Genomic DNA, 26,372 nt, shown 5'->3' with positions numbered 1-26,372 from the left:
AGTTATTTTGAAATATTTATATTAGTTATTAATGTTTTAAGTTTATATTAAATTGTTAATGCTTACCGCCATATCAGGTATATAATCTCCAAATGACATATCTAATAAATTCATGATGTCTGATGTGCCAAATTGATGGATATGCAAATCATCGGCCTCTACTCCCGCCTCTGCCTCTATGTCTGGAGGAATAGGTATACCACCAGCGCCACGTCCTAGAGCACGTCTTCGTGCTCTACCTCTATGCCCCCCACATCCTCGTCCTCGTCCTCGTCCTCGTCTATCTACACGTCCACGCCTGGGTCCTCTGGCACGTATATGTTCAAACAAAGGATCTCCCTAAAAAAATGGCTCTCTAAATTGTATTCCGGCCTCAAGCAATGTATCCCTAACAATCTGAGATACCTCTTCACCATGTGAAGCTATGGCTGTGTCTCTCTGCCACTGTAATGCAAGACTGTGCAACTTAAATAATCCTCTAGACATCGCAATGCTAGTACCAGCAGAATGAACAAAGCCTGACGGTACATCAACCTCTAATGCAGGCTTACCTATAAGTAACCTTCCATACCGCATGTACCACAATTTATACCCTGCCCCTCTAGTACCATCATCTACCTCAACTGCTAAACTCTGATGTCGATTACCCCAATCACGAAAATATTTATCCAACATTTCAAGAACCTCCGATCCAAGCCTCCTACGCTGATCATGCACGTGGTGGTTGGTTCCCCAACTAGGAATCGCAGGTATATGTTGGGGACGACCAAACTGACGCATCACTCTATCAGGTGCGTGCACCTCAACAATCTCTAGGCAAAGCATAGGCACGCATGCCATCCATAAAGGCTCATCGATCGTACAACAATGAGGTAGTGTATGTAAAATCTCATTATACGGTGTCCATCGAAACTATTTTTAAAATATAACAATTAGATAAAATCAACGTTAACCGCTTAGTATATAAATAAATTATTATTGATTTACTTTTAAATAATTTACTTTTATATGTAGATTTTATATATATATATATATATATATATATATATTTTAAAACTAGTAAAGAGTTGCAAAAATTATTTAATGTACCTGATCCTTCGTCATGCGGTCTAGCTGATCTCTAATCGGGATAAAAACATGATGTGACTCAGTATCCCTATCAATTCCATGCGTCCATCGCCTAGCATATGGAAGTAATACATCACCATCATGCGACGGAGGAGCTGATGGTTGTACAGGCAAGATCCTCTCCCAACACCAAACCTTAATGTGACAAACAAAATAATTAAACTATCATCATTAACAAAAAAAATTAACAATTACATACATCTATTTTAAATAATTTTTAGAAATTATTTGTATCTAATTTAAATATTTTAAAAAATTGAATATAGAAAAAATATTCTTGTACAGTATAATGTTAAAAGATTATTTGTATTTGAATGTATTTTAAAACTTTAGTAAAGTTATCTGAAGGAGAGGAATAAATCCGCAAATGTCAACCACATTACCGATAGATGCCCGACAAAGTGCACGGTACAAGTAGGCCAACACTGCACTGCCCCAACTATACTTACCTACGTCGTGGATGGGATCTAGGAACGCCAAGTATTGTAAGCTAATAAGGTTCCCCGACGTGTTCGGAAATAAGATGCCCCCCAATATAACAAGCATGTAAAGTCTAGAAATTTTCTCAACCCGCTCCACTGGAGTAGCATCTCCTATCGGATCTACTTGTAACTGATCTCGCAAGTAGCCGGTAATGCTATGTATCCTCACCCGGCTCGCACCATCCATATCAGCAGGTGCTATGGCGCATCCTGTGAGTGTCTCTAATAAAGTACGCCATGGACGAATCCTCCGTGTAGCATCCTGCATGTACACAACATCACCATCGATGCGCAAACCAAACAAGACCTGCACATCCTGTAATGTAATAGTGACCTCACCAAAAGGTAAGTGGAGGCAATGAGTCTCTGGCCTCCAACGCTCAACCATAGCTGTAACAAGGGCACGGTCATACTGCATCCTGCCCACACAAACTACATCATACAGTCCTGACCTACGTAAGATATCCTCAACACGCCCATGAGGTCGATGCAAACGAAATAAATTCCAGGCATCATTCATGCGCACCGTCCTCATAAGGCTAGTAAATAATATCTCACCTTTCCATAACAATTCTGATTTATGCTCATGCTGAGAGAGAAGTGTACGATCAATCGGTCCAGGATTCACAACACGCTCCATTATATTCTGTAAGAAAAATTCTATTAATTTTGCAATTAGGGATTGTATATGGTCAAATAGATTTAAATGGTGCGTATTGGAGAACTAGAGCAAAGCAGACCTTGACATTCTGCTAGTCAATGAGTATCAGTAACGTTTTGTCTCAAGGAATTTGGTGTACCAATTTCTAAATCATTCCAACTCATTAATCTTTTCTATTCATAACTCTCTGTCTAAACCTAATCATATGTTGTTGCGGATAATTAATTATGAAATGAAAAAGTTTTGCATTTGCTATGGGACATGCTGCTGCTTATATAAAGAAGTTATGCTATTGAATTGTGTTAAAACAATTTTTCTTTCCTTTAACGTACTGAAGAATATTTTTTTATCTTGTGTTTGCAGATGATTTGTAAATTGGTTATGGTGATTTGTATATTAGGTTGAATTTTAGATGGTTTGTTCTTTACAAAACTTTTGATTGTTAAATTATAAAAATGTGCATTGACAAATTATTGGTGGATTTATTTATCTTAAGCTAATTAAAGGAACTGTCTCCAAGGAATCCCCATCTAGTGGCAATTTTCTTCAATTTCTCTATTATGTGTTTGATTCTATCTTATATAGTTCTTTTATGTGCTATACTACGATGTAGCCAAGTCTTTTAGTGATGTTCAATATTTCTTGAATCTCCCTAGCCTCATGTCAGGCTTGCAAATTGGACTTCTTGAACAGAAACGAATAGTAGAGTATTTTTGGAGAATCTGATATGGGTGCAACATCAAAAGTGAAGAGTCCGTGCAGCTAAGGATTTAGGAAAAAAGGTTTTCCTCAATCCAAACATAAACAAGAATGGGAGCATATGTCAAGGAGCATTGGAGCCGTGGCCTAACAATATTTAAGGTTTGTTTCTTAGTGTATTTGAATTATTTATTGTTGAATTACTGCTTCATTGTAAAATGTTTGATCAAATATCATAGAATTTTTTCTCTTCTTGTGCTCATAGTATCCTTGTACTTCTTTAACTTGTTTCTTTGTTGTATAGATTTTATGTAGTAATTATGTTATTTAACTTGTTTCTTTGTTGTATAGATTTTATGTAGTAATTATGTTAGTTAATGTAGGGCTTGGTAAGCATTTAGTGTTCCTAATAAGGATGTAGAAAAGTAAACTAAATTAAAATTAATATGAGTTGCAGAATGAATGGTGTTGACTTTTGTTTTTAGATTTGGATTGACTGTCACTTGTGTTTCTCATTTCAAGGACTTAGGTTATGGTTCAATTTATTTAGGAGTTAATATTTATTGCCACTACATAAATTTTTTGATTTGCATCTCTGCTAAGCTTTATTTTGATGTGCTTTGGTTTTGGTGATATACTGATAATACTATGTTTTTACTTAATGGAAGTACTTGTTATTCTAGTCCTTATTCGGTAATTAGTAGGAACTAGAAGTGACAATAGTTATTTTCTTTATGGAATAATACATAAACATGCCTTTAACTTGGCTTCATTTTGCGTCTACACCCTTCAACTTTGGTTGTGCACAAACAAACACTTCAACTTATATAGAGCTGAACAAGTAAACACATGCGTCTTACTTGGCGTCCTACATAGCAATTCGCATCCTACACATCATCATACGTGGTATCCTATGTGTATTATATCACGCAAGACGCGTTTACAAGTTTATTCAACTTTATACAAGTTTAAGTGTTTACTTGTGTAAACAAAAAATTAAAGGGTGTAGATGCCACCTCAAGCTAAGTTAAAGGGCATATTATATATTGTGTCTTTCTTTAATATGTTTGAGAATATGCTATCTGACTAATTATATACTTCTGTCCAAAATTAAAAGAAGTTTCTCTATATGATGGGGTATGGAATGGTGCTAACTTTTTATTCTGGAAAGTTGTTTAAAATGGAATGTTTGGCCAATAACATTCCCAAGGTATACCCACGAATTGAAGTACATCCTTAAGATATCCATGTGAACCAAAAACATGGTTATTGTTTTTCTAAATAAACAATTTTCATCCTTTCATTATCCAAAGTCAAAAAGTTTACAAAAACATAGAACTCGTGTGAGTTTACATGGTATGAAAGCCTCCCAAAATATCTTCTTTGTTCATACATTATAGCCTAAATGTTCAATAAAAATTTAGTAGTATACTCGTTGGTGTCTTTAATCTTTTGGTGTTTGATTCCTTTTACTAAAAATGTGTCATTCTTCTCCTGTTAAAACCTATAAAATAATCTAATGTATACGTCATTAGACCAATTTGCTTAGTTCAAATTATTTATGTCTCTTTACTTGTTATTTGATTTATTTTATTATTCAAAATGACTAATTATCTTTTTTTTTCCAGAACACATTTATAAAAAACTTATTAAGGAGAAGGTTGATGGGATTTCTACACCAAGGGATGAATTGGTATTGAAGTACTATAAGGAGACATTAAATTTGAAGAAACATGCCAACAAATGGAGCAGGAGACGTTAAGTTGGAGGACAATGCCAACAAGGAGCTTATGTTGATGTTTTTGAGCTTAAGTTGACATGGAGCTAATTTTTATGTTTTTAAACTTCAGATATGTTCGATTTTATTTGTATACATGTTATTCATTTCTGAAGGACATACCATTTTGAAATGGTTGTGCAAATAAATGCACAAGTATAGTTAATGAATTAGTGTAATTTGAATGGATTCAATTATTTATTTCATGATATGTGAAATTTAAGTAATTTTGGTTGCTTCTAAAAGTAAGCTAGGGGTCATGAAAACATAACAGATCAAGCCAAGAAAAAGCTAGGATGTTTACATATTAGCTTAAAAAATATCCAACAAAAGAGCGTTGTTTGCTATGAAGTTACCTAGGGAATAATCCTAGCTATTATTTGCTTGGATATGTTTCTTAGAAAAAATATTCTAGCTAAATTAGCTAGGCTAACAACGTTTTTCCTAGCAAAATTTTAGCTAAGAGTGTATTAGCTACAAAAGGTTGCTATGGTCATTTTCCTAGCAAAAATGATGTTAGCTAATTTTGTAAGTTAGCTAGGGATTTAGTCTCTCACTAATGACATGTTCTCTTGTTTGCAATACCAATCCAACAATGTAATTCATTTTGTTTATTTTGAATTAAAGACTTTTTTCTAACTCAATAATTAGAAATTGAATGCATACTGTATAAGGCATCATTTTAAAGTAATGAAAATATGAGATGGAAAAAAATACCTAATTTATATAATTTGTAGGGTCGGATTGTTATGTTGTCGGGTTGTGCTACTCCAATCTTTCAAGATTTTGATTTTTTAGTGTAGGGCTGCTTCAATTGTCCGGATTGGGACCATCAACTGTTATGTTAATCTTCAAAGTGAAGTTTGGAAGCCATGAAAGTGAAAGGGGAGAAGAAGAAAGAAAGTGAAAAGGTAAAGTAACTTTTTATAAAGTGGAATATTTTCTTCCACTTTATAAAGTGGAATAAAAAGTTTCACTTTATAAAGTGTAAGAAATAGTTCCATTTTATAAAGTGTAGGAAATAGTTCCGTTATATATTAAAACATACACGTTATGAGACTAACGGAAAACGTTTAGAATATCAGATAAAGTGGAAGTTTTTCTTCCACTAAGCCTATTTTAGTTACTTACAAAAGTAGTGGCTTATTTTGGTCACTTTTATGTTTTTATGGCTTATTTTGGTTCTGAACCCCCACGCGGCTGCCCGATTCGGGTCGTCTGGATCGGGTTCGCGTTCTGGTTCGCTGGGCTGCTGGTTTCGTTTTTGGGAAGACGCTTGTGCAGGGGTCTTTTGGTACGCTATTGATATTTGGTGGGCTGGGAATGTTTTGGTGAACACAAATTTGGGCCGGGTTGCTGGGATTAATGAATGGGCTGATAATGGGTGTAAGGGAGTGGGCTGCTGAAATTTAAAAGGAGAAATGGAACTGGGTTGGTGGAAAATTGTAATTAAACAATGACCAAATTCGGTTAAAACTTGAACAAAATGAATTAACATAAATTAATTAATGAACCTCTTAATTTTAACGAAATAAAATAATAAACTTAATTATAAACTAATTAATTTAAAAATATAAACTATTATATAGCTAAACTAATTAACCAAATATTTAATTAAAACAAAAAAAATTTGAGACGATTTTCGAATATTCATAAACTATGCTAATTATATACAAACTTATATAAAACATGTATATTATCTAAATATTATAAAAAGTGACAAAACTAGTTAAAATAACTTGCAAACTATATTTTTTATTTTTTGAAATTTTATAAAACTAATTGTTTGAAATTAAAGAAGCTCGAAATGATTAATTTATATTGTGGAGGTCCAAAATTGGGTGTGGAAAAGAATCCAGTCCAAACATTTTTCGTTGTTTCATTTGCACCTGAACTTCCATAATGTCTCTGGCTCTCTGCATCTTTGGTTAGTAGCAACAGAAACAAGATGCTACTGAACTTGCATAAGAAGGCTATGTCAAAATGCAACCAGGACATACTCAAACATTTACCGCGTAGACAATCAACCAATCAATTGAATATTAATACATAGCTAGTTGAACCGGTCATTTGGATTCCTTATATCCACTTCACGGTATTAGACACATGCAATTCGATACAATACTAAATGATTCATTCTTAAGGCGAATTAAGGATGGAAAACCTTTTTATGGGTCCCAAAACCCTCATAGGAAAAGGTAGAACAGAAAGCTATCCCAACTTCAATGTAGAGCATATATATATATATATCAAGAAACCAACAAAGTAGACAATCAGCAAGAGTCGAATTAGATAGAAATCCATGTACTAGCCATGAAGGACAAAGACCTAGCTAAATTAGGACTAAGCAGCATCAAAGTAAAATGTAGATAAAACTATTGAGCTATAGCTCCCCATTTTCCTCATCCATTAAAAACCTCTTCAATCATCATCCCCATCTTCCTAATCAACCTCGAAAAGTGACTTGTAAGATTCCTCTTCATCAGAATCTTCAGCAGCTACTCGCTTCTTATAAGCATCCTTCTTCTTATGGTAATCAGCCAGCCATTTCCTTGTCTCTGCCATGCAAGGAGCTTTTTCAGCATCTGACAACTGCTTCCACTTCTCTCCACCAGCTATATGGATAGGGACCTTAGATTTATTTTTTGGATTCTCCTCCTTGAACTGCTTCCTAAAGTCCTCCATGAAAATGAAGAAAGCACCTGCAGGCTTCTTGGGTTTGTTTGGATTCCTGTCAGACCTCCATCCTCGCTTAACATAGAAAGCGCTTGCTGGGCTCTTAGCCTTGTCAGGATCCTTGGCAGCCTTTTTCGCTTTTTTAGTCTCGACAACTTTCTTCTTCACGCTGTGCATGTTATCAGCTTTGGCATCGGATTTACCTCTTATCATCATGAATCCTCCAGTGTTGAGAAAATGAACAAGAGGGAGAAAAACAAAGAGATATTCCTATTTCATTGTGGGGTGGTGAAGTGAGTGTGGCCTGAAAAGGAAGGGATAAGAATGCCTTCGGGAAGAAAATGTCATACTTATAGTCATGATATATACGAGTCTGTAACTACACTTGTGCAGAACTAGCAGACTTGATACAACTACAAGAGCAATTAGGAGTTAACCCAATTTGTCGGTATGATTATTTAGTATGCATCATTTCTGTTTCATTGTGTCTCATCGATCTTGTGCATCCGTAGCTATACTGAAAACAATTAAATATACCAAATGTATAAAGGGCTCGATGTTACCTGGATGTAAATAGCATAGATTTCCCCAATTTTTGGAGCCACAGGGTGGGTGAACGTTTTCTTCCTCAGAATCTGATAATACTATTAGCTCCATAAAGACTCTCTTCGCTTCTTTAGTCTCTGGAGTTTTCTTCGTCAGGCCAAGCATGTTATCATCTTTGGCATGGGATTTACCTCCTTTCATGATGAACCAGAGTGAGACAAACAAACAGAGACACTGTGGCTAGATGAGGTCAGTCCAGGCTGAAATCGAAGGGTTTAAGAAGACTATGCAGGCGAGGGACTCAAAGGGAATCTCATGCTTAATAGTAAGGAGTCACGATGATATACGAGTTTTTAACTAGGCTAAAAGAGTGATTTAAGTTTCCGAAATAGCAAACTTGATACAAGAAACAACAGTAGTTAGGACTTAACCCCAAGTAGTCATGAGTATGATCTATAGGCATCAATTGTTTTCGTTGTCTGCGATAGTTTCAAGTTCATGCTCAGATTAACTGAAAACAATTTAAACATACCAAATGTATAAAGAGGTGAACCTTACCTGGATGTGAATAACATGGATTTCCCCTATCTTTGGAGCCACGGGATGGATCCACCCTCTCTTCTTCAGAATCTGATAGAATTACTGGCTCCATTTTTACTTCATTCACTTTGTTAGTCTCAGGAGCTTTGGCATCAGATTTACCTACTTTCATGATGAAACCAGACAGACAAACAAAGGGCTTCAGGGAGAGAATCAAAGGCAATCTCATACATACGTAACTAGGTTCAGAGATGGAAAAATTCAACAAAAATTAGAACTTAACCCTAATCAGTCTCTGCATCGTTTGTTCACATAGTAAACAGAAAACAATAAAATATACCAAATGTATAAACTAGAAAGAGGTCAAGGTTACCTAAATTTGAATAGCATGGATTTCCCCCATCTTTAGAGCCACCTGGTGGATCAACCCTTTTCCCTGATAACTGCACTGCCTCCATTTTAACTTTCTTCAATTTTCTTGAAGCTTCATTGTTCTCTTCAACATTTTCTATCTCATCCTCAGAACTGCTAAGCTCCTCAAACTGTCGAATGTTGGCAAGAGATTTCTTTGAGTAGCGAAGGACTTGGAAGGTGGACTTGTCTAGGAGAAAGAAGATCAACATGTCTCCTACATTCAACTTGTGATGCAACACAAACCGTGGCCAATCTCCTTCACATACGAAATAATCAGATGCCACCTTCACTATCTTGGCTTCCCAATATAGCCCTTCATCCGTTTTCAGTAAGGCTGTCTTGGCCAACATCTTCTTGTGTTCTTTGACAAAAGCAGCCGGCATTCGCTAACAAGTTTAGAAAAACTCAGTTACAAAGAAAACAGAGCAAGAATATAGTATAGATGGGAACTCTTAAAAGAAAAAAACTTACTATTTTATCGATAAAGCCTTGTTCAAGAAGATTGGAGAAAGATGGATGCTTGTTGTTGGGATCCACTGCCATTTTGCAAAATTGTAATGAAACTAAGAAACAGGGGAGAAGAGAAGAGGAGAAAAAAATGCTTAATATGTTGGCTTAGTTTGTTACTGCACCATTTCACGTTACACACTCACACACAGTGTGTGAGGCCACCTATCAGTTTGTTACTATTGCCGAGCTGTCTGTCCTCTGTTACTTTCTTTCACAATTTTGTTTTCTTTTTTCTGACAAGTGCCATTTCTTACTTTTTCTTATATATAATTTCTCTCTTATAATATATGAAAAAATTATGGTCAAACGAAAGATTTATTTAAATTTCGACATCCGAAAAATATCACGTAAATTAGGACGGATAGAATAGTATTTTTGTAGGAAAATTTTCATAAATGATTATTGTTTGGGTCTAAGTAACTACTCATAGCTTGGGCTGTTTAAAACGGAACCAAATTAATTGGCGGGACTCACTCCTCACACAACCATTGTGTATGTAATGTGAAATGCTGCATTAACAACAGCAACAACTTCACCAGCACCAGTTTTCCTCTCGTTTTTTCTCTTCTTCTTACTGTCATTTCAATTTTGCAAAATGGCAGTTGATCCCAACAACAAGCATCCATCTTTCTCAAATCTACTTGAACAAGGCTTTATCAATAAAATAGTAAGTTCTTTTTCTCAAAAGTCTATCTATATTCTTTGCTTTATTTTCTTTCTAAAATGTGAGTTTTCCTAAACTTGATGATCCACACTTGTTAGCGACTGCCGGCTGCTTTTGTCAAAGAACATAAGAAGATGTTGGCCAAGACGGCCTTACTTAGAACGGATGAAGGGATGTCTTGGGAAGCTAAGATAGTGAGGGAGGCATCTGATTATTTCATATGTGAAGGAGACTGGCCATGGTTTGTGGTGTATAACAAGTTGGAGCTAGGGGACATGTTGATCTTCTATCTTGTTGAGAAATCAACCTTCCATGTCCTGCCTTACTCCAAGAAACCTCATATCAACATTCGACATTTTGAAGAACTCAGCAGTTCAGAGAATGAGGTAGAAAATGTTGAAGAGAAAGACGATGAGGAAGAGAACATTGAAGCTTCAAGAAAATCTAAGAAAGTTAAAACAGAGCCAAAAGAATCGTCAGGTAAGTGTAGCACCCATCTCTTTATGCACTTTGGTTGCGTATTTTGTGTACAAGCTTGAAGGAAATTAAATCAGTTAACAAATACTTTCTTCAAAGCTCATGGTACACGGTCCACCAAGTCGGATGATGATTCTACAGAGATCATAAATGGTACTCCAACAAGCAACAAAGGGAACACAAAATTCTCAGACATGGTTGTGCATTCTGTTGAAAACCTAGGCCATTGTCCATTAGGACAGTCCAGCAAAATGAAAAGACAAGAAGGGGATACAGAGGATGATGTTTCACTTGACATTCATATCAAAAGAATGGAGATTGAGAAGTTGCTAGAGGGTATTGCTTCACCTTCTTTCACAAGAGAGAACCAATTAAGTAAGTATTTTGATCTTCTCTCATTTGCTATATATGAACACAAACTTCATATCAGTCATCTAACTCGTTACATGTATGTTTTCTGTGTGAAGCAATCGAAGATGAAGGCTTCAAGATGCAGAGTCAACAATCCAGTGTAATTTATGATGTGCGCAGGACAGTAATGGATAAAGAGAAGGCTATAGCATATCAAAGAGCAAAAGCTAATTTCAACTCTAAAAATCCATTCTTTATATCTTTTATGCATCATTCGTATATCTCCAGATCGAGCAATCATCTGGTAAGCTCTAGAAATTAACCGTCACTTTATATAGTTTACAGTACTGTAATCTTTATTAGAACACATTGCATTTTGAGTTCATCTCTTTTGGCAGTGCATAAAGCTGAGATTCGCTAGGACATATATCCCGGAAAACTGCAGCAACATAATGCTTCGTGTTGCAGGCAGGGGTTCTTGGCCTGTCACATACTATAAGGGACCAACACAAGCTAAAATTGGCATTGGCTGGGGAGCATTTGTGCTTGACAATCAGTTGAAATTAGGTGATGTTTGTGTTTTTGAAGTGATTAAAGGCACTCAGATCTTCATGGATGTCACTATATTTCGCGCAGCAGGGAGCATGCCAATGCAGGAAACTGATAGGCCAGATTGTAGTCAGTTTTCGTTAGGATAGATTTAGTTTGTAATGAAGTTAGTGTTACGAAGCGAATCTTGAAGGAAGGTTTCTAAAATTTGCTCAATGTGAACGAGCTATAATATACTATAGCTCAGCCTTGCCTTTCTGACAAATTTTCATTTATATTTTTATAATGCATATATATATTTTGTTGGTTTTGAATCCTACATTCACCTTAAACCTGAATGGAAACTAATTTATCACAATTTTCAAAAGGATTCCAAGGGACTAAAGGGCTTAGCCAACACCATATATGATATACCTTAATATTAACTCGATTCACTTAAGTAATGTAACCTATGTTGCTTACACTCTTCAAAAATTCTGATGGGCGAGTGTTGGATCCTTCCTAAGTAGTGCATTTTTAGAGGATCCGACACGGGGCAACAACATTTTTGGAGTGTCCGAGCAACATAGAATGTAACAGATCCATTTAAAAGAAGGTTCCATGGGATTCTAGCAAGAAAGAAATGGGACTAGCCGTTACAATTTAGATATGACTAAATAAAGGCCTCAAAATATGAAATTACGTAAACTAATCAACAAAATACAGTCATACTTGAACTGCTTATACAGCATCAAAAGACAATCAAGCTATAAGCAGAAATGATCAAAAGCAGATACAACTAGGAAACCTTGTAGAATGGTAAACTCAAAGATGCTCGAATTGTCAAATTGCTACTCAACAAGTACTAATGTGGAGATATAATTGCAGTTGCTCCACATCAAGATTGAAGCAAATAAACCACTAATTTGGACCTAGAACTTCAGCAAGTAATAGAATGTACGCAGAATGCACGGACAAAAAAGATCTAGAAAGAGAGTATCACATCATGTAGGTCTCAAACAAGAACTGATCACATAACTTATGCGGCAAAAATGATTTACTCAGAGAAAGATAGCAGTTGGATTTCCTGGTGAGGGAGGATTCTGCTTCACAACTGCAGCATGAGGCCCTGCTCTCTCTAAAGCATCATCTGTCATAGATAAGATCTCCAATGTCTCAAGACCAAGCTGTCTCTTGATCAACTCCGAGTTCTTCTCAAGGACTTCAATCTCACCAAAAGGAAGCTTCAAGTCCAATGCTTGAACCCCAACAGCCACTACTTCGTCTTTCTTGAACCTCAAGAATGGCATACAAAGCTTTTGTATTTGTTTGAAATTGCCTTGTTGCCCGACCTCACTCTTCTGCAATTCGGAGAGGATTTCTTTGTCAGGTGCAAAGGAGCCAGTTGAAGTGTCAAATTTCCTCTGCAGGATTCCCAAACATTCCTTTTTCCATCCACTATACTGCTCATCCACATATATCAGGCCCACAGAAGATTTGTTTTGGCTACTCAAATTGGCATTTCCTTTCTTTGAACCAGAAACTTGCTTCTGAAGCAGCTTCCTCATCGAGACAATCGTGTCTTGCAAATATTTGTTGGCCTTCTTAAGGCTAAGATCCGGTAAATCAGCCTCTGGCCACCCAGCTTTGATGCCATAACCATCCTTCTTCAAAAGCTTTCTCCAGGCATATTCAGCATAGTGTGGACAGATAGGAGCAATAAGTCGTGTTTGAACATCCATAAATCGCCATAGCAAATCACGGTTCATGCCTCCTGAACCACAGGAAAGCCTATACTCATCTCTGGCAGCCTGAAGATCATAAAAACCAGTTTTCAGAGCATCCCGGAACATGTACTCACTATAGTTCTTCTCTGTAGTCCTTACTGCAATATTTATTTCATTAGCAAATACGCGGTCAGCATATGTGGATGGAGGCCCAGTTCTTAAAGATGTCTCTGCATCAAGGACTTCCTGCATCCATGCTATTTCTTTTGTAAGACGTAAGATAGCAGCATTAGCTGTTTCAAAGACAAAGTTAGCATCGTCCATCCCATCACCCGCATCAGCAAGAGAAAAGCGTGTGGCATCAGCTGAAAACTCTTCAATTGCCTGCCGGAGTGTTCGGAAATTCCCAGTGGACTTGGACATCTTCTCAGAGTTAAGCATTATATGCCCATTGCATCTGAAACCACGTGGCCAGTGGTGCTTAGGGAAGAGGGCAGTGTGGTTATAGATGCAAAAGGTAAGATGATTCTGAATAAGATCCTTGCCAGAAACTCTGAGATCGAATGGATACCAGTAGAGAAATTCCTGCTTCATCTCCTTTAGAAGAGAAGAAGATATAGAAGAATTTTCAGGAAAAGGCCCATCACAGAACAAGAATTCCCAGACATCATCTGTCAAGTGCTCTGGTTTCACTGAAGAATGATCATTACCATACATGTCCCCTTTCTGCAAGAAGTGTGCCACTGTGTAATATGCCATATAAATAGTGGAATCGGATAAGGATTCGACTAAGAATTCCTCATCCCAAGGAATACGAGTTCCAAGCCCAAAACTGCGAGAACAAGCCCACTGATTAAGCCAGCTGAGAGTGTGCTCAAAGCCATGTCGTGTCTCATCAGAGTAGAGATTCATACTGGCCAAACACTCCTCGGCAACCTTCCTCCATTCTGATTCTCCATAAGTGATATACCATTGATCAGTCAAAGCCACAACACACTCATCCCCGGATCGCGACATGACTTTTTTCTCAGGTTCACTATATACTACAGCTTGATTTGTCTCCAAAAGGTTGCTCCTGATCAGACCTTTAGCTTCTTGGACTTTCATACCAGCAAACTCTCCAACAATCATGATTCCCTCATAAAACCCGCCCTTGTAAATTGTTTTCTTTGCCTCATCAAGCTTATCTCTCTCATTTTGACTCTTTATTTTTTTTTCAATGCAAATCCTCTCAGCTGACCTGTCTCCAAAATCTGGATGGTTGATAATTGGGACTATCTCAAACGGCACAACCCACTCATCCTTCACACCAAATTTGGCCCTGAAAGCTGGCTTTGACTTCAAATCATGGAGGGCCATATAATCATCAGGGGAATCACTGGGAACACTAGTTACAATTCCAGTACCCTTATCAGTAAGAACAGATAACATGGGTAGAGTGTATATTATCTCATTAAATGCCAAGGGAGACCTCAAGGGCAAACCTATAAGATCTTGACCAGACAATTCAACCAAACAAGTAGGCTTCTCAGGGATATGAGACAACCTTTGGTAGGCTAGATTAAGAGCTGCCCTATAAGTCATGACAAAAACCTCAGTATCATTAATCTCAAATGCCCCATATTTACCTTCAGGCAAAACCCAAGCATTTGTTTGCCCATACATGGTCTCTGGTCTCAGTGTAGCTGCTGCGAGAAATACCTTTTTCCCCTCCAGAGCACTCATCTTTGGTGGAAAAGGTGAGACAACTTCCATCTTAATAAGAGTATACTCCTGAGGAATAACTCCTTCACCGGAAGCACGGTCATGGTCAGCACATGGCTGACCATCTAGGGGTGAATATACGGTGTACCTGAGATCTTTAACAATCTTTCCCGAGGCTTTCAGCTTCCGCATTTGCCACCGCACAAACGAATCAAAGTATGGATTTATATCAGTTGTAATAAAAACCCTACGCCAATCACAACCCAATCCAAACTCCTTCAGATCCTCTACGGCCAGTGGTGGAAAGTATGTTAGCCAGTAATATGGGTCTGTAAACTTGGCAATCTCCTCATCCGACAGACCATAACTCCTCATTATCTCCCACTGGTACTTATCACCACTCGTCTTCGCAACTGCCTTTGATTTTTTTCCTTTAAATTTTCCACCCGGTGCAGGCTGATTTCCTTCAGTCTCAACCTTCACTTCTGTTTCAACATTCTCCTCTTCCCTAGCCGGAAAAACAGGTGGGTTCCCAAACATCGATATCTCCCTCGAAAGCTTATCTGAAGATGCCTTTATGGGCATCCCAGTGCAGTGAAAGGCAAAAGGCAAAAGAACAGTAGCACCTTTCAATCTGTGATATGCTGCTGCAAATTCTAGTTTTGACACTGAAAAAGCATGACCCAAATGTAGATATCCATTCATATAAGGAAAAGGGAAATTCCCAAAGAACTTTTCCCCCACTTTAGGAGGTGATTCTTTAGGTTCAGCTTTGAAAACATCACCTTCTGTCCACCAGTTATGAACCTGTTTCTCTATCTCCAACAATTGGTTCCTTCGGGCAAAACTTCTGCCACTTTCTTCTGCCATCACTTCTCTATCAGCAACCCCACAGAATCTACACAAAACAGGTAAAAAAACAACATCTTCATAACTATATCTTCATAGATCCATCAAGAACCATGTTTAAGTAACTTATCAATAACCCCACAACCAAAGACTGAAACTTTATGATTGTTTTCAACATCTGAATGATGGGTATTTGCAAAAACGAAAGAAAACAACAGATCGAACTGATTCAAGATAATTAGCATAGCTACTAACACATATAATTCAAAATTTGAGAAACACATATAGAAAAAGTGACAAATTAAGAAATGGGGTTACCTTGATTTGCTTAAATTGGATGTCAATACAACATATGAAGAAAGTTGCTTAGGCTGAAGTGAATATCTTCTCAGTACTATTTGAGACGCCACAATGAAGAATGAAAATCAAAGTTGAAGGGTAACGCTTACTAGGTTTTAGCTTTCTTTTGTCTTTACTATTCAGCTTACCATTGAACTATAATGGTCCCTGCAAAAGTAGGATTAGGCAATTTCACCCCGCTAGATTTTGTTATCTCATTTGTAGTATATCTCAATAATTTTGCTACTAGTAACTTAAGTCATTATATTAATTTTTGGAAAGGGGCATTAGAATGGTCTTTAACTCCTGAATATTCAAACAATAAAAAGAAAAATGAAAGAAAATAGTTTGAGATATTTATGAATTCCATTCAGTTTTCTTTACTTGATCAAACAATTCCAAATTGAGTTATTTCAACTACAATAAATGATCTTTTAAATTGGTCAAGATTCTCTAGTTTATGACCGCTTCTCTATGGTACCTTGTCGGTTCATTTGTCAGAACCGAAATAGCTTATGATATGTTTGGAAACCCGCAATCAATCGAATTCTTTATAAAGAGCCGACAAGGAATTCCATTATTAATTATTTAATTAGTTGTTCGATCCTTTGAAATAACTCACTGAATTTAGTAAATCGTTTTAGGAGACTCTAATGACTATAGATCGAACCTATCCAATCGTTAAAGTGATTCTTCCTCTATACTATTTTTCTTTTTTGAGTGTTAAAACAATAGATTTTTCATTTCCCAATGAATTGGATCCGGTCCCGACTTGATCAACAATGAAATTCTTGGCTAGAGATTGGTCATGTTACATGAACGTCCAGCCCAACTCAGTCGGTTGATTGGGCCACCTCGATCATCTCCTCCACTCGAAGTAGTAGAAATATTGTTCCTTTTTAAAAAATGAATCAATTAACTGCTCTTAAGAAAAGCCCAACATGAAGAGCATTTTTTGTTCAAATTTTGATTTACTCATTAGTAAAATTAGCTAAATTTTAAATAGTTACTGCTAAATACTAGCTAGGTTTTAAACAGTAACCTTAAATTAGGCTATTTGTGCAATCTACCGTGCTGTGCGTACGTAAGCCCATCTTCATTTCCAAATACCCACTACGGCAGAGCCCAAGTCAATTAGCCCACAAATGATGACTCAAAACCTTCTACAGTACATGATATTGAAAAAAGGGATACATGTACATAAACCAATTAACACATATCTAAGTATTGATCAGTTTGTGCACGGGATTCACACAAATGATGGAAAGGAGAAAAATATATGATGCTTAGAAAAAATCTTTCTTCCTTTCTCCTCTCCACGCAAATAACAACCCCTATATATAGTGCGGTCCAAGATAAAGGTGCATTGACACTAGATAATCTAGAATCTAGATAGATAAAGTTCTATAGAGAGGTATGGGGAGGGTGGTGTCATGAGTGTATGAAAAATCATTCCTACCTTGTGATTCAATGATAAAATTAAGATTTTCACTAAGGATTCAAAATATGAAGAGATGAACAAACAAAAAAGTCAAAGGGGTTCAATATTTTAACTATTTATAAACAATGAAATTTTTTTGCCTAATTGAACCCCCTCAGTCGTACCTGGCTTCGCCCTTGTTTGTGAACATGGGTGGATCTAGGGAGTGGGAAGGGTGTTCCAGATCCCCTCGATAAAAAAATACATTGTATGTATAAGATTAAAAAAAAATTATGTAGATACAATAGTTTATGAGGGGTCAAATTTAATCTTGAGGTTCTAAGTTAAAATCCTAAACACTACTCTATATTTTTATTTTTCGACCTCCCTAAGTGTGATGCAGAATAGAAGATCATGGATTATCAATGGAACAACAACTAACAATGAAGAGTAAAAGAAGAAGAAGTTAAGCTAGAATTAGCTACTTACGGCTAGGGTATATTTTCATTGATAATATTACCAAGAAAAACAGTACAATATATAGTACCTTAAGCCTAGATATGACTCACTATCCTTCTCCTTAAGAGATAAGGAAGCTACAGTACTATTTCTGCAGAAAAGGTAAAAGGACTAGATAGGGACCCTTCTAACAATTATGGGGTCCAAAGTATAAATAACATAACTTAAGGGTAAAAGTAAAAAGGACCAAACAGTCTAACCAACAAAAGTTCCCTTTAATTGACATAACGGCTAGGTATCACCTGGCATGCCTAAGGTACACCTCTCAACAGCTTCTATCTCCTAGCTTGGACTCTCATCTACTTCAATCTGCATCATTTCTCCTCCCTTAGAAACCTTCTTGTCCTCAAGGAAGGATGAAAGGAACCTTGTCTTGATCATATGAAAATCTTCCCAAGTGGCTTGCTCCTTAGACATGTTCTTCCACTGTATCAAGAGTTGAGCCACAACCTTATTTCCCTTTTTGATCACCCTCCTTTCTAATATGCTCCTTGGCTCCTCACAGTAGGGACTACCAGGATCAACAATTGTTGGGTGAGTGAATTGAGCTGGAACCTCATGACATAGCTTCAGCTGAGACACATGGAATGTAAGATGGATAGACACTTGGATAGGTAAGATGAGCTTGTAAGCTACTGGCACCACCCTTTGAATCACTTGATAAGGGCCATAAAACTTGGCTGACAGCTTGGTGAATGACTGGTTAGACACAGTAGTTTGCCTATATGGTTGAATTTTGAGATAGACCCAATCTTCAATTTGTAACTACCTGTCACTTCTCCCTTTATTTGCCAAGGATTGCATTCTTTGTTGAGCTCTGTACAAGTGAAATTTGAGTAATTGGATCTTGAGTTCCCTAGTGATCATACTTCTATCTACTTCTTCATCAATAGAATCACCAGCCATATAGTACAAATGTATTGGTGGGGGCTGCCCATACAATGCTTCATATGGAGTGGTCTGGATAGCAGAGTGGAATGTGATATTGTACCACCATTCTGCCATAGGCAAATAAAAGGACCAATCTTTTTGGCTGTCACAACAATAACACCTAAGGTAGGTCTCAAGAGTCTTATTTAACACTTTAGTTTGACCATCATTTTGAGGATGATAAGCAGTTGAAGTGCTCAAAGTGGCTCCATGTGCTGAGAATAACTCTTGCCAAAACCTACTAATGAATATGGGATCCCTGTCACTCACTATGTTCTCAGACATGCCATGAAGTTTGAAGACCTGATCCAGGAAGGCTTGAGCCACAGTAGTAGTTGTATAAGGGTGGTTTAAAGCTATGAAATGACTGTTTTTAGTCAACCTATCAACTATTACCATGATGGTATTTTTTCCTTTTGACTTTGGAAGGCCATTAATGAAGTCCATGCTAATGTTATACCAAGCTGATATAGGAATAGCTAGTGGCTGCATGAGACCTGGTGATGTTGCCACATTATACTTGCGCCTTTGGCATACAAAACAACTTCTGACATACTAGCTAATATCATCTTTCAAATTCTTCCAGTAGAATAGCTGAGATATTCTTCTATATGTGTTTTCCATTCCTGAGTGACCACTACTGGTTCTATTATGCCAAATATGCATTATGTCTTGCCTGAGTTGCTCATCCTGTCCTACCACTATCTTACTATACCTTCTAAGTTGCTGATTGTAATAAGTAAATCCTTTTTGGCCATCTCTTTGATCTATTACTTCTGGATTACTTCCTTCAACTTGTCATCTCCTTCTCAGTTGGTCTTCATCCTATGGAAAAGGTTGGTTTCCACAAGGATAACAGACAACAGGAATTAATGTATTGCTTGTACCCTGGAGAGAGAATCGGTAGCCTTATTCTCTTTTCCCTTCTTGTATTCAATATGGAAATCAAATTGCATTAGCTTGGCTATCCATTTCATCTAAGTACCTGTGTAACTTCTGATCCAGTAAGAACTTTAGGGCCTTCTGGTCTGTTCTTACTACAAATTGTCTCCTTAAAGACATTAGGACTATTTGGTTACTGCCAGGACCAAATCTAGTAACTCCTTGTCATACACAGACAAACTTTAATGCCTAGGTGCTAGTCCCTTGCTTAGATAAGCTAGAGGGTGCCCTTCTTGCATCAAGACTGCCCCAATTCCAGTGTCACAAACATCAGTCTTCACTACAAACTGTAGTATGCTGCTAGGCAAGCCGAGTACATGTGCACTTATCAAAGCTCTCTTTAGCTGATTGAAAGTTAGTGTTGCTTTGTCATTCCAGACAAACCCTTCCTTCTAAAGAAGATCAGTCAGGGGCTTGCTTATCCAACCATATCTTCTTATAAACCTTCTGTAGTATCCAGCCAATTCTAAGAATCCCCTCATCTCCTTCATAGATTTATGAGTTGACCATTTTGAACAACAACAATCTTCTTAGGATCAGTGTCCACACTTTCAGTAGAAATGAAGTGTCCTAGGTATTCCACCTTAGAAGCTCCAAAAGAACATATATTTTTTCCCTAACTAAGAGCTAGTGTTTTATCAATAGGTTGAAGACAACTCTCAAGAGTTGTAGATGTTCCTCTATGTTTTGACTATAGACAAGGATGTCATCAAAGAAAACTAAGATGAATTTCCTGAGATGGTCCTTGAATACATGGTTCATGAGTCCCTAGAAGCTAAATGGAGCATTTGTGAGACCAAAGGGAATCACTAGGTATTCAAAGTGACCTGCGTGTGTCCTGAAGGCAGAATTCTGCACATCTTTTTGGGCCATTCTTATCTGGTGGTTGCCTGACCTTAAGTCCAACTTAGTATAAATCCTTAACCCCCCCAACTCATCCAACAATTCCTCAAATGATAGGAATAGGAAACTTATCCTTGATGGTGATCTTGTTCAAAGCTCTATAATCCACACACAATCTCTAAGAGCCATCATTCTTCCCTACTAGCACCACATGTGAGGCATAAGGACTACAATTTGGTTGTACTATGCCTTGGTCAAGCATTTCTTGGACTAGTTGTTCAATGATGTCCTTTTGCCTTGAGCAATACCTGTAAGGTTTATTATTCACTGGATTACTATCCTTTTGCAAGGGAATTTTGTGATAAAAAATGGATCTGGAAGGAGAAAGTTGTTTTGGATCACCAAATAAGAAGTGGAACTCCTCAGTCAATGTTATAATTCCAGGGTGTATTTCTCTTGTTATTTCTACTGTTGAATCTTCTATGGGCAAGACTCTAATCATGAACAATTGTCCACCATTTTGAGTCATTTTATCCAACCCCTTGGCATTAACCATCCTGGTATTCTTCTTATTTCCCTGCAACTGCACTTTTTGAACTTGGTACATAAAAGCCAAGGTGAGTTTTTGGAAGTTAAGATATAGGTCTCCCAAGGGTAACAACCATTACACCCCTAAGATCATATCATAGGATCTCAAAGAAAGCAATAAGAAGTTATCCACAAAGATGGTCCCTTGTATCATCTAGGGAAGATCCTTGCACATCTCAGTGGTATGCATGTTGCCCCCATCTGCAACATTGATGATCTGAGGCCTGACCATTAGCATCTCAAGTTCTAACTGTTTGGATACTTCTTCATCAATGAATTTATGAGTGCTACTTGAATCTATGAGAATATTAATGGGTCTTTTTTCATTGTACCCAACCACCCCAAGTGTGTGAAATCTAGGAATTCCATTCAAAGCATGAATTGAGATCTCACACTTCTCCACACCTTCAGCTTCTACTTCAGGCACCTCTTGGACATCTGGTTCAAGTTTCTCTTCTGGTTCTTCATCATCATCTATATCAAGCAAGTATAGTTTCTTAGCAGCATTACATTTGTGACCAGGGACAAAACTATCATCACAAAAGAAGCAAAGACCCTTCTGTCTTGTCTTACTCATTTCAATTAGAGTGAGTCTCCTAGTGTTGCTTCTATTGAGGCTCACACCGTATCCCTTTTTGGGGGCTGATACTCCTTCTTATTAGTGACTCCCCTGTTACTAGCCCCAAGAAATGCCCCCTTATTTTGGCTAGATCCCCTACTCTACATAGAAGATTTAGTCAACCTGAGTTGGTCATTCACCTGAGCTTTAGTGTTTCTTGACAATTGGTATGTCTGAGGTAATGAATAAGGTCTATGGTTCTTTACAATGAACCCTATCTCTGGTTTCAGCCTAGTGATAAAGGCACTGATTGCATATTCTGGAAGCAAGACCAACCTTGTCATGATCTGGTCAAATTCTTTTTGATAATCTTCTGCAAGGCCAGTTTGTATATGTTTAACCAATTTTAACTCAGACTTGGGATTTGCATACTCAGCCCCAAACCTATCCATCAGGGCATATACATATTCCTCCCAAGAAAGGGGAAGGTGGTTTTTACTTCTAATGTAAGACAAATGCCACTCAATAGCTATGTCATCAAAATGAATGGAAGCCACTTTAACCCTTTGACTGTAATCTATCTCATCCAAGGAAAATAATTGTTCCACCTTGCACAACCAAGCTCTCAAGTGGTGCCATTAAAACGAGAGAACTCCAGTTTTGTCATTCTTGTCATAGTTAGACCACCATTATGATGATTGGTCTGTATAGATAGTCTTGTAACACCATCTCCTCCTTGTGTTCCCACTGCTGCTTGGCCAGTTGGAAGAGGATGAGAGGTCTGACCCATGTTAGCATAATTTTGGGGCATAAAGTTTACCCTTAAAGGATATCCTGCTGGGGAATAAGAAGGCATAGTTGGTCTCCCTGCAGGGGAGGTACCCATGCCATTGGATTCCCAGAGTGAGTGTAAATCTCCCCACTGCTATCTTGACCCTCAACACTCTTTCCTTTATCAAACCTTCTCACTTTATCTAAGGATTCTTTAAGCTCACCAAAGGCCTTCTCATGTTGGTTTTCCCATTGAGTTTGTCTAACAATAAGGTTAACAATCTCTATTGTCATCTTCTCAAACATAGATTTGATTTCATTCATCTCAGAAGCCATAACTAGATATCACAGAGCTCGAGAAAGTGCTCTGATACCAAATGATGCAGAATAGAAGAGCAAGGATTATCAATGGAACAATAACTAACAATGAAGAGTAAAACAGAAGAAGTTAAGCTAGAATTAGCTAATTACAGGTAGGGATATTTTCATTGATAATATTACCAAGAAGAACATTACAATATATAGTAACTTAACCCTAGATGACTAACTATCCTTCTCCTTAAGAGATAAGGAAGCTACAGTACTATCTCTGTAGAAAAGGTAAAAGGACTAGATAGGGACCCTTCTAACAATTATGAGGTCCAAAGTATAAATAACATAACTTAAGGGCAAAAGTAAAAAGGACCAAACAATCTAACCAACAAAATTTCTCTTTAACTGACATAACAACTAGGTATCACCTAGCAAGCCTAAGGTACACCTCTCAGCAGCTTCTATCTCCTAGCTTGGACTCTCATCTACCTCAATCTGCATCAAAGTGTTAATACTAAATTTGTCCCTACTTGACGACCATATTGTGACTTCCAAATTAAATATTCAATTACAGTCACATCTCATTATTAACAATCATTTGTTATAACAACATTTTCCTTTAACAACATTTTACATATATTAACAATGATATTCATTATAATGGTATTGTTATATTCTCAATTTTGATGAATTAACAAACTATGATGCAAAGGGACATGGCAAAGGAACTTGATCCTCAAAGTTTTCATTTTATTGGATAGGTCAATTGTGTGCAGCGGTAGAAACTGTAGTGATTGGTGGGCGCTGGAATAAAGGTGCAGAAAGGACAACAGTCCTTGACTAGTATCATGTCGACTAGATTTTTGTCTCTCTTATTATAAAATGAACATGTTAACAACATTAAACCTAGTTTCTACAAATCAATATATACAAAAGTAAAAGTCATTCTCACAGAAGAACTCTTCTTATATATAACAAGGACATGATCGAGTAGTGTAGCTCCTCAAATTGTTATTAGAGTTTAGTATTTTGTACTTTCATGTTGTAGATATACTCCTATGATATAAATGATTGTAGATCGTTTCAATTCTTATGGTTGTGAGTTATGTTTATGGCTAGAGTTAGCTGAGTGGTGTATGTTGAAGTCTATATTAGCTAGATGTGGTTGATATAGTGGGCAATAGAGTTATTGTTTTCTGTCTTATAATAGATGAGTTACAAGGTGTGTATATATAGGATTAAGAGTTTAATTATCCTTACTCGAGTCTGTATTTACAAGTTACTTTAAGATATTTGAGCTTTGAGAAATTATGTGTGTCAGTTGGTCATGGTTTTTCCTCTATTGGGCAAGGAGGTTTCCATGTAATCGTTTGTGTTCTTTACCTTACTGCATTTACTTAAACACTTTTGTTACTAGTTTTGTCAACGGGACCTGGACTCTTGACTCGTGGTGGACTCATACAAGCCAACATGTATATGTTTCGTAAATTTACTCCTCTATAACAATCATACTAAAAAATTATACTACTATTTTGTATGAAATATATTATGTAAAAATTAAGATTTAAAATATTTATGATAATCGTCATTGATGTAATGCACATAGTAGATTTTAAGTACGAAATATTTAAAAGAAGAAAAATGTATTTAAATGATGTCATCATTTATGATCATAACTTCACAAGGAAAGCCAACGCGTGTTTGACTTTTTGACATTCATACTTCTTTTGTTTTTTTTATTCCTTCTTTTTCGTATAGAAAATCATTAAAATAATCGTTTGCATTCTTTTGTTTATAAATAGCTAAATGTGATTTAAATATCTAATGATAGTATACATATATATAACATCACCTCACTAAAACAACCCTTCGTGTTTAGACAAACATAGGGATGGCAATGGGCGGGGCGGATGCGGGGCGGAGCAGATTTAAGGTTGTGCGGGGTGGGTGGGATGCAGGACGGGTTGAAGTGGATTTTTTAAAATTTAATCCGGCGCGGGGTGGGTTGCGGGTATATGCGAGTTTAAATTTAATTTATATTTGTTTACATGTTATAAGAGTGATAGAATATTATTGATTAAGATAATTTCTTTAAAACTACTAAAATATTCAAGATAGTAAATGAAAATGGTTCAACAAAAAATATTTTAATTTCTTACATGTTTTCCAACTGACCTCTAAAAAATAAAATTTTAAGTCATTAATACAACTTAATGAAAAAATGAATTTATTTTTATGAATTTTATTTTTAGTATCAAACTTAACTAGAAAAAAGAAAATATTAAAAAAATTATGCGAGGTAGGTTCATGCGGAGCAGGTCTATGCGGTCGGGGTGGAGCAGATTGAAAATGAAAAAAAGAGTTATGCGGAGTGAGGCGGGGCGGATTAAAAATTTTATGGGTTAAACTCAATCCACCCCGCACCGCACCATTGCCATCCCTAGACAAACGACATTGTCCTATTGAAATTCAAGATCTTAGTCAAGTTGTTCTAAGGCGTGTTGATACTCCATATATATAAGACATGAAACTTTTTTTATTATTTTAGACATGAAGCACATACTACAAATCGGACTTGGCTCCCCTCCAGTAAGGGATCCGTCTAGTTCCTCCATTACCTCTTTAATATTTTGACACGTGTCATACAAATAATCTAATGGGTCAGATTTATTTGATTAACTAAAAGAGTTTTACCATAACATTTTTTTCCTCCGATTACCTTTAAAAAAAAAACTTTTCTCCCAATTTCCAAATCTTTCCAGAATAATCATCCGTGCAGTATATATTTTTAATTTTTTTTCTACTATTTCATTCAATTTCTCTGCATTATTTACTGCTATTCTTTTCATTCTTCATGTGTTTGAAGAATGTCTTTTGATATTTTCTTCTTCATCATATTTAATTTTTCCTCTTCCAGCATTTCAACATATTCTTTCTCTTTGACTAAGTTTAATATTGAAAATTTTGATATACAGATGTTGAATAATCCAACAAAATAAATGAAAATGAGTTACGAAGGAGGGGTTTCAAAGAAGCCAAATTTGAAAATACCCAAAATTTATTGCCCAAATCATTCTGTAAGAGTGATAGAGAAAGAACTTTCTTAAAAAAATATATGAAAACTGAAACTAAGTTTTTTGAGAGGAAGAGATAAAAACAACGATTGGATAGTCTTGAGAAATTTCAATTAAACTTTGTGAGAGAGTAAAGACATCAATTGGAAAACTATGAATGATTAAGGTGCGTTTGGTATGAAGTTTTCCAATTTTCTCATGTTTGGTTGGGTAAAATGTTTTTCAAATCAACTTATTTTCCTCAAATTTAAGGAAAATGACTTCCCTTCAAAAATCAAGGAAAACATTTTCCAAAACTTTTCTCCAACTTCAAATTGCAATTTTTTCTGTTTAAAAAATAAA

At 36.6% G+C, this 26,372-nt stretch overlaps 3 protein-coding genes across 3 annotated transcripts; all 3 read right to left on the bottom strand.

The window, feature by feature from the left end:
• Positions 1–409: 409 nt before the first annotated feature.
• LOC125840184 (uncharacterized) lies at positions 410–825 on the bottom strand. Its single transcript, XM_049519151.1, has 2 exons — positions 552–825; positions 410–444 (listed from the first exon to the last, which is right to left on the bottom strand). Exons 1-2 carry the CDS (start codon positions 823–825, stop codon positions 410–412), a joined length of 309 nt encoding a protein of 102 aa, XP_049375108.1.
• A 6,364-nt stretch (positions 826–7,189) lies between these two features.
• Positions 7,190–9,484, bottom strand: LOC125840131 (uncharacterized). Its single transcript, XM_049519098.1, has 5 exons — positions 9,395–9,484; positions 8,883–9,309; positions 8,528–8,671; positions 7,987–8,163; positions 7,190–7,644 (listed from the first exon to the last, which is right to left on the bottom strand). Exons 1-5 carry the CDS (start codon positions 9,464–9,466, stop codon positions 7,190–7,192), a joined length of 1,275 nt encoding a protein of 424 aa, XP_049375055.1. The 5' UTR covers positions 9,467–9,484.
• Positions 9,485–12,109: 2,625 nt separating this feature from the next.
• On the bottom strand, positions 12,110–16,282 carry LOC125840164 (leucine--tRNA ligase, cytoplasmic-like). Its single transcript, XM_049519127.1, has 2 exons — positions 16,052–16,282; positions 12,110–15,782 (listed from the first exon to the last, which is right to left on the bottom strand). Exon 2 carries the CDS (start codon positions 15,752–15,754, stop codon positions 12,515–12,517), a length of 3,240 nt encoding a protein of 1,079 aa, XP_049375084.1. The 5' UTR covers positions 15,755–15,782; positions 16,052–16,282; the 3' UTR covers positions 12,110–12,514.
• Positions 16,283–26,372: the final 10,090 nt, after the last annotated feature.

Source organism: Solanum verrucosum, unplaced genomic scaffold (genome assembly GCF_900185275.1).
Source record: "Solanum verrucosum unplaced genomic scaffold, falcon-dt-bn FXZP01000180.1, whole genome shotgun sequence".
Lineage (NCBI taxonomy): Eukaryota > Viridiplantae > Streptophyta > Magnoliopsida > Solanales > Solanaceae > Solanum > Solanum verrucosum.
This window is presented reverse-complemented; position numbering and strand designations above follow the sequence as displayed.

Excerpts from the sequence above, each read along its gene's own strand:
- LOC125840184 (XM_049519151.1), bottom strand. The coding sequence starts at position 825 with ATGCTTTGCCTAGAGATTGTTGAGGTGCACGCACCTGATAGAGTGATG. Across the intron at positions 445-551 it reads GTATGGAAGGTTACTTATAG|TGGCAGAGAGACACAGCCAT; the intron begins GTAAGCCTGCAT and ends CTTGCATTACAG.
- LOC125840164 (XM_049519127.1), bottom strand. The coding sequence starts at position 15,754 with ATGGCAGAAGAAAGTGGCAGAAGTTTTGCCCGAAGGAACCAATTGTTG.
- LOC125840131 (XM_049519098.1), bottom strand. The coding sequence starts at position 9,466 with ATGGCAGTGGATCCCAACAACAAGCATCCATCTTTCTCCAATCTTCTT. Across the intron at positions 9,310-9,394 it reads AAGGCTTTATCGATAAAATA|CGAATGCCGGCTGCTTTTGT; the intron begins GTAAGTTTTTTT and ends TAAACTTGTTAG. Across the intron at positions 8,672-8,882 it reads TCCATGCTATTCAAATTTAG|GTAAATCTGATGCCAAAGCT; the intron begins GTAACCTTGACC and ends TCATGAAAGTAG.